Raw genomic sequence first — 14910 nt, forward strand, 5'->3', positions numbered from 1 at the left:
CTTAAGTGAATTCTTATCAATGGAGTATCTGCCAAGGTGAGATTATTGATCCCTTGATCTGGAAGTAGTGTTGCTCCTTCGACAGAAACTGGAATGTAAAGGTACAAGTACAAAAACTAAATGCCTTAATTTTCCTCTACAAGTCGCACTATTGACGACCTGTAGAAATGATCTCTTTACTTATAAAGTTACAAAAAAACTTATTCCCTAGGTTGTAGACTTTGGGCTGTCAAAGTGGAAGAACGCAACATTCTTAAGCACTAGATCCGGGAAAGGAACAGTAAGCCATCTCTGATTCTATAAACCGATAAAACATTCTTGCGGTTCTGTAACGAACCATCATTCATATTTTTTTCTATGTGCAGCCACAGTGGATGGCCCCTGAAGTTCTAAGGAGTGAACCTCCGAATGATAAGTACATCTTATGGAATCAATACTTTTGTTGTAACAGGTGTGATGTGCTCAGCTTTGGAATCATCTTATGGGAGCTAATGACTACTTTAATTCCATGGGACCGTCTAAGCTCTATCAGGTACCTTATCAACTTGTGAGATTATAGCACAATAATAAAGATTCTAATCAAGTTTAAAATAGGTTGTGGGATTCATGGACCGACGGTTGGACTTGCCTGAAAGATTAAAAACTCAGATCGCATCCATAGTAGAAGATTGTTGGCAAACGTAAGACACGATATACATATTATACATTGTTTCACCAAATATTCCCTCAAATCATTGGTTAGGGTGTCTAGGGTATCTATAACCTTTTTGTGATACGTTCTTGGAACAGTGATCCAGCAAAACGACCGTCGTTTGAAGTTATAATTAGTAGGATGATGAGCCTGTTCTGCAAAGCGGGGTCGAGTGCACAGGAAGAAGAGGATTGAGAAGGTTAAAATGGTTCATGGTCAGAGGAGATGGTTCACACAAAGCAAAGGACGTCAACAAAAGAAAAACATACTTTTATAAAGTTAATATAATATGGTCAATGTGAGCACTTACGTTCTTTTTACTCGTGCTGTCCTAAATGTTTTATTTTTATTTCTTTGCCAAACTCGCAATGTGAGCACATACTTTTATAAAGTTAATATAATATGGTCAATGTGAGCACATACTTTTATAATGTTAAATATAATATGGCCTGGAGAGCAGTGCTGGAACCATCTCCAGTGAGACAGGGAGAGCAGTCAAAGCTCATTCAATTTGGTACAATGTATTGTCTCTGTGATCTTGCTGATGAACAAGGACGTCAAAGTTAGGAAGATGCTATAACCATTCAAGTCAGAAATTGATTTGATTCTGCACAACGTTATCACATTGCAGGTGATCATTTGTTTTTTTCTCCTACTCTCTTATCGTTATATATTGCAAAATTCATGCTGCTGATTGAGTTTTTACCTCTTTAATTTCCTTTGCAGTCCTCTATCTTGACTGTAGAAGTAAAACATATTATGAAAACCACAGAAAAGCAACTTAGGATTGCATCAAATAGCTTAGTAGGCTGTGCAACTGTGACAGTATAATGATTTTTGGCTCTCGGTTGCAAAAATGATATGTTTTTTCTTTGCTTACTCGGGAAAGCACCAACTTTAAGTTCACAATTTTCATATGTTTCACGGCTCGGACATGTTCCATGAGTAGCAGCATATCCACACTAAGAGTGCTCCCAAAAGGCCAGGAGATCAGAATTTTTTTTTGGTTGTTTCCCCACAAGATATAACCAAATAAATAATAAGTATTTAGTGAAAAGACATAATTAAAGTCAACTTAGTTAGTTTGATAAAAAAACGAAAAAAACAAAAAAAAACTTATTAAACAATTTTCATAACAAAATAATAATTTAGTTAAACGTATATTATATCATACAAAATACATAAATTCCAAGAATAAATAGGAATTTTTTCACAAAATCAAAAAGAAGAGAACTCTATTTACAATATTTTTCTGCAAATGTCATCAAACACCCATGAAAAAAGGGAGTCTCACATAAATTTTTTTATACCAAGTTCAAGCATAGATAAATAAACAGAAAGATGATGCAGCCCACAGTAAATTATTAATACATAATAAAAATAAATATTTTGCAAAAATCAGTTCAAAATAATAATATAACAAATAAAACCATAAATTTACTCAAAATACTTAATAGAACTTGTGTTTGGTAAAAATATTAGTCAACAAATACCAATTTAGTAAAAAAATACATAATATAATTCAAAATATAACTTCAACAGTATATAGAATTTTTTTATTAAAAATCCATTTACGCTAATATATTTTTTCCGTCTCATCAAATCCATGTTAACGTTAATAAAATAAAAAGTCAATCTCACTTACATTTCCCATTTCTGGACATCAGGTTCAATTTTTAAATAATTAACAAGAAAACTGATGTAAAATAGTGATTAATACAAAATCAAAATAAGATTTAGCACAATCAAAAAAATCACAAGATCAAACAAATAAAACAATAAAATGTAGTACCATACCTATTAGGCTATTACCATTATTGACAAACACTTCTAGAAACAACAAAATAGCACCACAATGCTTTTTATGCACTTTAAAAGATTCTATACAAAAATAAATATGGAGAAATTTTTACGCATAGCACTATTTTCTTGAACAAGCGTGTGTTACAGAGTCACATTGGTTCTAGCATAGGCCGCACAAGTATAACTGAAATGAATACTTAATAAAATAGTATAATTTCATAAAATATGTTGATAACAAATAAAAATCTAAACACGTAAGAGTTATAAACAAAGGTCAAATGTTAACAAATAAATATAAAATTCAAAAAATTAATAAATTTATAATAAGATCTTAGAAAACAAATATTTATCATATTTAATTTAAAGTAATTTTCAAATGTTCTATAAAATTAAAATATACTTGATATAAAATGATTTTGTTGTAAACTTACCCGCCCGTAGGGCGGGCCAACCTCTAGTACTATTATAAAATGTGCATTTCATTAGCGTCTAATTTACATCTAATGTAAGTATGTAAAATGTGCACTTATGTGAACAAAAAACTCCAACTATGACTTTACGAGATATTAATAGCAAGACGTACTAATATACTTTTTTTGGTAGGAGCAAGACGTACTAATATTTATCAATAGACATCTACGCGTTTTGTACAAGCATGTTCTTTATTAATCTACATTCTCTCTCGACCTTTCATCTCATCTGCGAAAAAAGGACCTTCTCTCTCCTCTATCTACATTCTCTCTCGACCTTTCATCTCATCTGCGACTGAATCTTACTCTCCGGCATACGGACGTCGCGTCAGAGCGCGTGCCAGAGCCGGAGGGATCTCTTCTCCTCTGTCTCGTCTTCCTCTTTGCTCTAGGTCGTCTCTGCTCTCCCTCTCCCGATATGCTTGCTCTTCTAGGTTTGAGCTTGCGTCGCCTGTGGAAGCTTCAGTCGCGAGGAGCCGATACAAGGTAGGGGTAACTCTTTCTCCGGAATTGCGGTGAGGGTCCGGCGAAGTAGAGCGATCTAGAGTCGGCTTTTGAGTTTATGGAGAGATTCACTTTTCCCTTTTATGGATCTCTCGGGTTCTCTGTCGTCGAGGGGTGGTAGCAAAGGGTCTTGTCACGGGGGCTTCGGCGGTGGTCTGCAGCTGCGGGTCTGTTGCTGGTGCTCGTGCTTGTTCGGTTATGGTGGTGTTTGCTTAGGATTTCTTCGGGTCGGAGAGATTTCGATGCTTGGCTTGCCGTAACCAAGAGTTCTCTCAGGTTCTTTGAGGGCTTAGGAGACGAGGGTTGAAGGCGGATGTGATCGTGGTGAAAGTGTCCGGTCTGATTTCTTCGTGCGTGTGTTTTCCGGTTCACCTCGAGTGGTCGTCTATGGCCATGAGAGGTCTTCTTGTTGCCTCGCAACTCTTTCGAAGCTCCTGCTCCTGGCTTCCTGTTTTGTTCTTCTCCGAGAGTAGGTGACGGCTTCACTCGACGAGTTCAAGTCTCTCGCTCATCATCGTCATATCACACCCCGTGGCTCAGGGGTTGATAGTTCTTGATCAAGAAATTGGTCCTTTGGTTCTCAAAGGCCTTGGTTGCTTAGGCGGTTCTCGGGGGTCATTCGCCGCCTCAGAGTCAGCATCCAGTCGAAGCTCACATCCCGGCACCGTGGTGATTGGTCTTGTTCCTTCTACGGTGGTGAGGCTGGCGTTTCTTGCACAGGTTTAGAGACTGCTTTTCAGGAAGTGGCGGTGGAGGCAACTCATCTTTGTACAAGTTTCGTAGATGGCGGAAGCGAGTGCTTGCTCGTTTTGGGATGCGGTCAAAGTGTCGGTGGCGCTTTATACGAGCTGGCCTTGGTGGCATTCGCAAGGCATTGGTAAGTATCTGATCTCTCCCCTTCGGTCGTCTTGCGCTTCATAGACAGAGAAACTTATGAGCTTGTGGAGATCATCGGGAACTAGCTACTCCGGAAACGTCAAGGGAACTCCCGGCATCCGCAGAAACGCGGAGAACCTCACTTTCCCGAGAATCACGTTGATGGTTGAGAACGGCTACCGATATCGAAGGATTTCAAAAAACATCCTAGCGGAATGTGCCGGGTTTAGTGGGTGGGCGAAGCTAGGTTTGTAATAGTCAGATTTTGATAATTTTGTTCAAAACAAGCTTGTAACCGTATCTGATTCCCGATCTTTCGAGCAGATTTTATATATTAATATAAAAAAAAAAAAAAAGCATGTTCTTTATTCGCGAAAGTCTTTTTCTTTTTGAACATTACTTCGCGAAAATCTTTATTGTGGGATTCCTTGACGTTTCTTACTAAAACAGAGAACTTCTTAAAAAAACTATTCAATATCTAAAGTAAATGTATAATCTCCACTATTTAAAAAAAAACTCACATAAATTTTGTGTACAGAAATCTTAAGTGAGTTAAAGACAGAAGCACAAAATCTGCGACGAAAAATAAAACACAATCCGTAAAATGGATAATCTTTTATCACCACGTATGGACACGAGCATAATGTAAAGAAGACATTTTGGTATTAGTCTACGTGAAGGAGACCTCGAGTGTGTTTCTCATCATCTTATCTTATTTTTCAACGGTTTTGTGAAAGGCAAAAAATAGAATCACGAATTTCGCTATCACATATTCTGAAGAATGTGTTAAATTCTAAAAAAAACACTAATGTATGGAGATTGAGTATCACGATTGGGAATGTTTAAATTTTTTTTTTTTAACATTAATGTATGGAGGTTGAGTATCACAATTGGAATGGTTAATATCTTTGAAACATTATTGTATGGAGGTTGAATATATATCACTGATTGTCAAAATTTAAAATATACGTATACCCTGACGTTCTATAGTTTATAAGTGTGGATATTTCCAAAGGCAATGTTTATGCAATGGCTCAAAACACTTCCACTCTCTCCCTGAGGCGTATATCATCGCAAACCGTAATTTATGCATTATGGGAATTTGAACGAAACAACTGGATTATTTCAAAGCAATCGATTGTGGGATAAAGAACATGTTTAGCAAGACGAGACACAATCTTTTGATTCACGGTTTCCATCGATTTGGTTGATACTACACATGCAATTTCAAGTTGTCTTTCTAGGGATACCCCTTGAGATAGTCGTCTTTTTTCTCTACTTCAAGCATATTTTCCTTCGCAAAATACCTGAAAACTAGTATTAGAATATTCAAGTATATCTAAATGTCAGAACGTTTCCTTTTCAATGCTATGCCTAGTTTTTAGAGCAATTGGATTGAAACTTTGTCATACATGATATAGAGAAAAATTGTTTATAAATTATTACTCAAAGAAAGGATAAGTTCAAGAATATGAGTTTCATCATAATCTAGGGAGCATAACAATCCAAAAATCCACACATGGCTTCAATCTAGTTTTTTTCCCTCAACTTCGAGATTTCAGTATAAAAACATTTAACGATGTATTCTGTTTTACATACGACTTTTTGGAAAGGCTATGAAAAAATCACTTGCCTTCTACTTCCTCCTTGCTTTGAACCTTTGCGACGACGGCACCTTTTGGCTTGTACTCCTAAAATTGATTTTATAGTTCTCCGTGTTTATTTTTGAAACACTTCACAGAGTTGTCCGTGTTTATTATTCTCCAAGTTTAAGTTTATATATTTACTAGGATACGACAAACTAGGATATTCTAGTCCTGCACTTTGCACATGATGAATTTATATGAAAATTATTTAATAGATATATCGTATGAAAAAATTAAAATTTATATTCTTGATCGAACTAATATTTTTCGCCCTTAAACAATTCTTTAAAAACTTTTTGTTAATTACATAATATTTTTATTCATGAGCTGATCCTATTTTTAAAAATATTTTAGGTCAAAAAATCGCTTATTGCATAAGAACCTAACGTTTAGGCCAAAAAATTTCAGACATACTATTTGGTTACAATGAAACTATGCCAGCTCGGTGTTATATCATAATTTAGCAATTTAAAAGTTAATTATGGTTATGAGAAGGTTACGTTCACGTGCCAATCCTATCTATTTCAATATTTTTCTTTTTTTGTGTCGCTTTTTTCATTTTGGTTATTACTCGATATAAATATTAATTTTTTAGTTTATTCTCATTTCGTTCTTTTGTTTTGCCCTGATATTTAGAAAAGTTTAAGATTTAAAATTATTAAAGTGATACATACTTAGGTTAGATCCTCGCCTTGTGTAGAATAAATATTTTATATTTATTACTTTTATGTTTTCTGCATATTATAAAATAATAAAATAATAATTACATATTAAATAACTAAAAAACAGTTAATATTATGTAATAAATTGGCTTGCGCATATAAATCAAACGATCGTTTTTGTTTATTCGCACTTTTAAGGTAAATAAATCAAAACAATCAATCTTATATATCGAATATAATATATAATTAAATTTAAATGATATTACATAGATATATAGTATACTTTTAATATGAATATTTATTAAATGAGGTTTCTACTCATAATTTTATGATTCTTTGCATATCTCTGTAACAAAATTTTACACCAACCATTTTTTTTTAAAAGTGGATTGTTTAGTGGTTTCAATAATTTATAATCATTTAAAAAAAATGAAGATTTCAAAATTAAAATATTAAATTTTCAGTATATGTTCAATGCAAATATCAAAATATAAGTATGTATTTTCATATGATGCATAGTTTAATTTAAACGATATGATATATATATATATATATATATATATATATATATATATATATATATATATATATATATATGAGAAAAAGACTAGGATAGCACCAAACCAAGTTTTTGTTCCAAAAGTAGCACTCAAGGCTCAAAGTCACAAAAATAGGTTTCATTAAAGAGGTAAATATACACTTATACCCCTTGGGTTAATTAATCCAAACCTTAGGGTTTAGAGTTAAGGGGGTGGGGTTTTGGAATTAGGGTTTAAAATTTTATAAAAAATAAATACTAAAATAAAAAATAAAAATTTATAAAACAGTTTCAAAAATTATTTTTAAACTATAAAAAGAAAATTTGAAAAAAATAAAAAAAATTCAATTTTTTTTTTTAAAAAAAAATTATAAAAATTTCGAATCTGAAAACATATAATCTGAAACTATAAAAAAAAAAATTATTTTTTTTTTTTTTTTTATTTTTTTTATTTTTTATTTTTTAATTTTGTTTGTTTATTTAATTTAAACCAAGGATATTAGGGACATTTTACCCTTTAATGAATGTCATTTTTGTGACTTTCTCCTTCTAGTGCTCTTTTTGAGACATAAACTTCAAAAGGTGCTATTATTGACAATTGCCCTATATATATATATATATATATATATATATATATATATATATATATATATATATTAACATAAACACCTATTAAACTAAAATTATATATTGATATGATTTTATGATCATTGTATCTTATTATAGAAAAAAATTTAAACCTTGATCTCAAAAGTTTATGTGAGACTTTTAACAGTTTTAGTAATTTATACTTGTTTTGAAAAATTCAAAATACAACATATACAAAAAAAATCTAGATTTTTATTATATAACTAATGTAATTGTGTAATTATTTTAAAAATAAATAATTAAACAAAATTGGTAGAAATTAATTAGATTGTTAGCAAATCTTTATTATTTAAAATCATTAACTGCCTTATATATTTTAATCACATTAGGTAAATTATGTAGGTGTTATTTAAGGAAAAAATATATAGTAAATTTCAAGTTGATAAATGAATGGTTCATAATGTTGTATAATATAACATTCTCTAGCAATTTAATTTTGGACTAACAAAATTTTTAATTGATTCTCAATCCGCCACGTAATCAAAACTAACATTCTAATTATGTAACAACTCAGCATGACATTTTTTAAATTAATATAAATTACATTTTATAATTTTTTAAATGTTTCTCTATTAATATATAGGGGATATATTCATGGAATTTTAATATTTGAGTAATGTTGCTAAAAAGGTTATAAAAAGGTTGAGATGTTATAATTTCAAAAAAGAAAACGGATTGTTATTATCCAAACACTTATTTATCTAACAATATTTGTTTTAGTTGCTGGTTTTTCAAAATTGAAGCTAAAAAATATTTCCGTTCAACTATATTTCATAAAAGATAAATGGGTTGTCGATAATATTAATTGAACACCAAATGTCTAACACATTTTGATTGTTCCAAGTTGACTAATGGTTTATGGAGAATTTTTTTTATTGATATTTGTATTTTTGGCAAAAATAAAATCTAATAATATTTTAAAATATAATGAAAAGATTGTATTAACGTGGCATCATTTTTTGATGCGGTTTAGGCACCATTTGAGACCGGGCCGACGCTGTGTTTAACATTATTGTTACTGAACTTCTGACTTGATAAAATTAATTAATTAAACAATTTGTAACAAAAAATGTTCTATGAAACAGTTGAAACTAAGGTGAAAAACTTATACATTAATTTACAAAAAAAGAAAACACACACACACACACACAATATTCCAAGGTTTTTCATTTATCAATTTGCCACTATATGTCATTATATCAATGATCACGTAATATATACGATCATGCAAATTTACAAAAAAAAATAAACACACACACAATATTCCAGGTTTTTCATTTGTCAATTTGCCACTATATGTCATTATATCAATCGATCACATAATATACGATCATGCAAATGTTGTTAGTTTAACTGCTTAGAGGAGATCTTGTCCAATCCAGATCCGAGAGTCCATGCGTTATGCTTAATTAAGAAGGATATTCATTTATCATTTTTATGTAATCCAAAAAGAAGGTATAAAACCAATTTTTTGATAAAATTATATATATGAAAGAGGTCATAAAACATCTTGGCCCATGCTTCAAGTTCAAGCTGCTATAAAAGCCACTCGAACTCTTCATTTTATCCTCATTCTAATTCACACACAACATAGACTCTTTTGTCTCTAACCAAAAGAGGAATTTAACAATGGCTTCAAGAACGAAAAGCTTTTTAGCCATTTTCTTGATTCTGAACATCCTTTTCTGCACAACAATCTCTGCCTACGGTAACTGCGGTTGCCCTTCTCCCAAGCCAAAACCTCACCCCTCCCATAAGCCAAAACCTAACCCTAAACCCAGACCAACCCCAACTCCAACCCCTAGCCCTGTCACAGCCAAATGCCCTAGAGACGCTCTTAAACTAGGAGTCTGCGCCAACGTGCTCAGCGGTCTACTCAACATCACCCTTGGGAAGCCACCTGTGAAGCCATGTTGCACCCTCATCAAAGGACTTGCTGATCTTGAAGCCGCGGCTTGTCTTTGCACCGCGCTTAAGGCTAACATCCTTGGGATCAACCTGAACATCCCTATCTCACTCAGTCTGCTTCTCAATGTTTGTAGCAAAAAGGTTCCCCCTGGTTTCCAATGCTAATCAAGATTATAATTATACAACCACCACTTGATGTCAACATACATATCTTCTTGTTTGGATAGACAAGATAATATATGTAATATAGATTCTGTAATATTTCTGTGTGTTTATGTATGAATATGTATGTGTGTATGTGATTTCTACAACTCTAAACTTCACATTTGTTTTTATTTTGTTCTCTTATATATACAGTCACAGGGGTGTTGTTGTACTGGTTGTTTAAATTAATAAATAATATGTTTAATACTCTTTATGATCTCATAATCGTTATATAACATGTATTAAATCTTATCAGACCACGTTGATCAAGCGAAATATACACGCAAATAATCGTTTTAAAATAAGAATAAGATAGATGGATTTGATTACCAGATCAGATCAAAGGTAATTTATTAGTTGATAAGGGCAACTCGTGTATATATGGATGCGGTGTCAAGACTCTGCTTTGTGGTCGCTGATAATTGACACCTGGCGACATTCGTTTAACCAAAATTCTTTGTATGTAAGAGTAAGACGAAATTTGTGTCAACCTCTTATCATTTTAGTGATACTGAGTACTGACAAATGGATAGGGGTTCGAATAATTCAAATGAAAAGAGGTATATGTATATATGGAATAATCAAGGATGAACTTACCAAAGAGACGGTCAACTTTATAGAACAAAAAGAAGAGGTACTAGGCGTTTTTTGAAAGGGAGGTATTAAGGTATTTCCACCCTAGAATTAGTTTTGATTAAATTGGAAAAAATAGACACCTAAAACTTAGATTTGTCCCCGTAGAACTTTTAAAATATTATTTAGAAAAATAAGATTTAGATTTATGTTAATACCATAATATCCTTTAATTAACTAATTAATCTGAATTATAAATAATAATTTTCATAGTTAATTTTATTTTACATTAGAAAATAAAAATGAAAAAAAAATAGAAAGAGAAAAAAATAAAGAGGTAAACTTTAAACTTTACTCTAATTTTCAACCCATCAATGGCGATTTAGAATTTTGAAAATTTTTTACTTTTTCATCGATGTTCTTCTATTTTCTTCCGTCTCTAATCTCTTTTCATCTTCTCCCTCTTTGTTTTTACACTCCTGTACAGATTTCGTCATAAAGTTGTTTCACCTTGGGTATCATCAATTTCATCAAAAACTAACGTTCTTTTACATTTGGTATGCAATTAATTCTATAGATTCTTAGAACTCTAGATTTTTCATGAGAAAAAATTGTTATCTCTTTTCAACTAAAATTAATTATATTTTAACCACGTACCAGTGGTTAAATTCAATCGGGGAAATCATGGATTCGAGTGCCGTTGGGAGGTGATTCTCTTGAGGGATCTTCGGATTCAATACGGAGAAACCTACTAACGTGTGGCCACTAGTGGAATTTACATAGGGTGATTACCAGCCTTCCTGAATGTCTCGACGAATCCCTCGTTAAGTTTTGGTAGACGGTCATTGGCGGTAGTCGGATTCTCTCGAGATTCCAAATACCAGGGTCATCAGAAAAAAATAGTTCTATGGATTGTACTAAAAAAGAACGTGATCAGTATTTGGGATTCTTTATGATCTAATCCTTTTCACGTTTTGTATCTATATTATTGAAAGGTCTCTTGCGTTGCTGCAAGTTCGTGAGTTATGAACCATTTTTGTTTTTTTCATTTATATAATATTGAATTTAGATTTTCATATGGTTTGGTTTATGTGGTTGACTGGTCACATCCGGTGAATGATGAATCAGTCTCTCCCTCGTTGGTGAAGTGGGCAAATTCTTACCCAAAGCATACATTCCTGCAACCTGTTACAATTGATGTGACACCAATGCAAGTGGATAATACAATTGTTCTATCGTGTTTTAGTCCCCGAGCCTGATAAAAAAAAAGGAAAAAAAAAGAAAAACAAAAGTCAGTTTTTTTTTCTTTTGCAAATAAGGACACAAGAAACACGTAATAAAATATGTCACTAATTAATGACATCTAAGCGACTGATAAAATTAACGACATGCACATTAAGGACATTTCTTGGGATGATGTAAATTTGACGTAAATCATGATTAACGACAGAAAAAGAACATTTCTGAGTGTCATTAACTCAGTGTTTTCTTGTAGTGACACTATTCTCTGTTTACTGAACGGTTTGATGATAAAGATCTCAATGAACATGAGTGAGTTTATGCATTTTTCAGTTGCTTGGAACATGCGGCCTCAGTTGCAAAAACGTTCTTGATGTCTGAATGTGTTGTTGTTGAGATTAAGGAGCCTAAACCAGTTTCTGCAGGCAACTCAATGGACAATTCAGGTTATTCCTATTACTCTGAATCCATTGATGGAAGCTTGGACAATAACATCAGAACTCATGTTTCTTTATCTCTGAATCTCTTTGACTTTGTCTTGTTGTAGGATATGGATACTAAGATAGACCAGCCGGATTTACTCTTGAAAATGAGAGATAAATGAACGTTCTGAAATGAGAGTAGCTCATCGGATACAAATTACTTTTAGCTTGCAAACAAATGTTGATGTGCTAAGTGTAATGATTTTTTGAATCAGAGCATAATGTGTTAAAAGTATTCAAGAGTAAACATTGTTGTAAGTTATAATATCTTAAGTCTAACATATAAGTTTTAGCCACTTTTTGAGACATCATAATCGTATGTATTTATCAAATTTGTCCCCAAAAGAAGTTCGTAAGACACTTGAAAGTACAAAAATATTGGGAAAGGCATAAGAGACTTGTTGTGATAACAAGAGAAAAAAAGACAAAATGAATAGCAAGAACATATGAGCATCTCATGCTACAGCTTCTGCTTATGTCACACTTGGATCCCGATTTTCTTTGGTAAATTATCTTTGTGTATACATACATGAGAAATACTTGAATCGTGGTCCTTTCTTTATCATGCAGGAATCAAACTATTGAGGTAAATATGATGGATTCTTGATACTTTAAGACAAACCTTTGCCTAATATTATTTTAGGTCTAAAGCATGAGTGGTACCAAGAGTCTTTGTGTCCTAGTGGTTATTTACCTTGTGATGTTGTTACGGGTAGTGTGCTCGAACGACAAATCTACGCTTTTTTACCTTTGCTCGAAATTTAATTTATTTAAAGATTGTGGGAGAGAAAAACGTGAGAGAGAAGATATTGTGCGAGATTTAATGTAGATTTAGGAAATATATAACCGAAATATGGAAGATTTCATATTTTCGTGATTTGGCTATAATATGTATTCTACGTTGTGCAGAACACTTGAAAGAGGGTGGAAATTTTTTTTCGTAAGCGTGACATAAAGTAAAAGATAGAACAAGTTATGACACATAAACATAAAAAGGTAATTCACATAATTGTGCATATAAGTTGTAATAAAGCTATAGGTAGAGTACATCTCGCTAGAATATAACTTAATGAATTCTAGCTAAGATAGAATATACAAGAAAATTTTGTTTGCGTTATATTTCATGATAGATCCATGTATAATATTTAGTATCCGATTTCTAGACTAATTAGATAGCTAGAATGAGTATTCTATCCCTAGCTAAGATATAAAATAAAGTATGAGTTCACTATTTTTTTTATAATAATTTTAAACATATAAATAGTCATACTTATGTATCTAATGGTTTCATATTTTTTATATTTTTAAATTTTAATTTACTATTATTTCTGTTACAGAAGGGTTCCAAATGACCAAAAATAAAATATTCTATTAGAATAAATAAAAATTGAGCGAGTCTTTTTTTTTTCAATTTCCCCATTCGAACTTCACTTCCATCTAATGAATTTATTCCACAATTGTCATGAGAAAATGAGAAACCAATTTAATTTTGTCCAAGAGTACCACACACAAAAAAAAACTATATTACACTGTGTCTCAGTCAGCCTTTGATCCTTGACTAATAGCTGGTTTATTTTCGTAGTGTCATGAGAATCTATAAATTTTATCATTTGCGTGTAAGTCTGTAAGATATCATAGTTTTATCCCCCATGAATAGAAAATTTAGTAAATAGGGGTATGAAAAAAATATTTTCAATATACCTCATTCACTTGGATCTAGTAATAAAACAAACAAAAAGACAAATATAGGCATAGTTGAAAAGATTCGATAGTATGGTGTCAAACCACATACGTAAATATTTAATTTAGAAGGGAAGACAACGTCTAAGCTAAAAACTGTTTTGGGTACATCATGTTGTGTTTATAAATAAATAACTGAAACTGTTTTTGTGATTTGGTTAGCACCAACTTTCACTTAATGTAGTTTAATTAATATAGTTTGAAAATAAATTAAATTTTGATCTAGGAGAACTGATTATCCAGAAAATTATATTTGAATTATCTTATTGCTTAATTTATATATCGTTCGCAAAGGTGAATAAGATGTTTGATGAGATTTCGGTTGCGGAAAGGTTATTTCAGTGACTCAAAAAAATTCTATCCCATTAAACATGTTTGTCTCCAGACAAAAATAAAGGTCAAGTCCTCGTCTGTTCCTATTTTTTTGTGTTTGCGAGAATACGATATGGTTTTACCTTGATTTATGAATGTTATCTGATTGATCCTACCAATAGTCATATTTTTGTCTCAAAGATTAAGGCATACATGTGTAAATATGAACAAATTCAGACTGTGAAACTATAAATGATTCATTAAATCAGTTATAATTTGTTTAATAGTAACTATTACTCGGGAGTAACTGTAGTAATTCTAGAGCTAATACGTGAAACAAACCCTAAAAAGAAATACAATTATTAGATAAAAGGACAACGCAGATTCTGTCCGTTGCTCGGATGATTCATGATAACTCAACAAAAAAAGCAGAAATATAACCCATTATAGTATTTAGCTCTAACAATATAGTATTCAACTAACAATATATCGATTTAACGAATCACAGACGTCTGATAACCTTAAAATGCTAGGATTAAAATGATAAATTATTAAAGTTTATTTGTACAAATTGTTTTTATTCGGTCTCTCTGCTCCACACATTGTAAAATATT

At 31.9% G+C, this 14910-nt stretch overlaps 1 protein-coding gene and 1 long non-coding RNA gene across 2 annotated transcripts; both read left to right on the forward strand.

Moving 5' to 3' along the window:
• The first annotated feature begins 223 nt into the window (after nt 1-223).
• On the forward strand, nt 224-4712 carry LOC125577839. Its single transcript, XR_007316239.1, has 2 exons — nt 224-280; nt 366-4712. It is a non-coding gene; the product is annotated as an uncharacterized LOC125577839 (long non-coding RNA).
• Nucleotides 4713-9355: 4643 nt separating this feature from the next.
• Nucleotides 9356-10159, forward strand: LOC125577840 (lipid transfer protein EARLI 1-like). The gene has a single exon (XM_048739781.1). It carries the CDS (start codon nt 9468-9470, stop codon nt 9909-9911), a length of 444 nt encoding a protein of 147 aa, XP_048595738.1. The 5' UTR covers nt 9356-9467; the 3' UTR covers nt 9912-10159.
• Nucleotides 10160-14910: the final 4751 nt, after the last annotated feature.

The sequence above is a fragment of the Brassica napus genome, chromosome A9 (genome assembly GCF_020379485.1).
Source record: "Brassica napus cultivar Da-Ae chromosome A9, Da-Ae, whole genome shotgun sequence".
Classification (NCBI taxonomy): Eukaryota; Viridiplantae; Streptophyta; class Magnoliopsida; order Brassicales; family Brassicaceae; genus Brassica; species Brassica napus.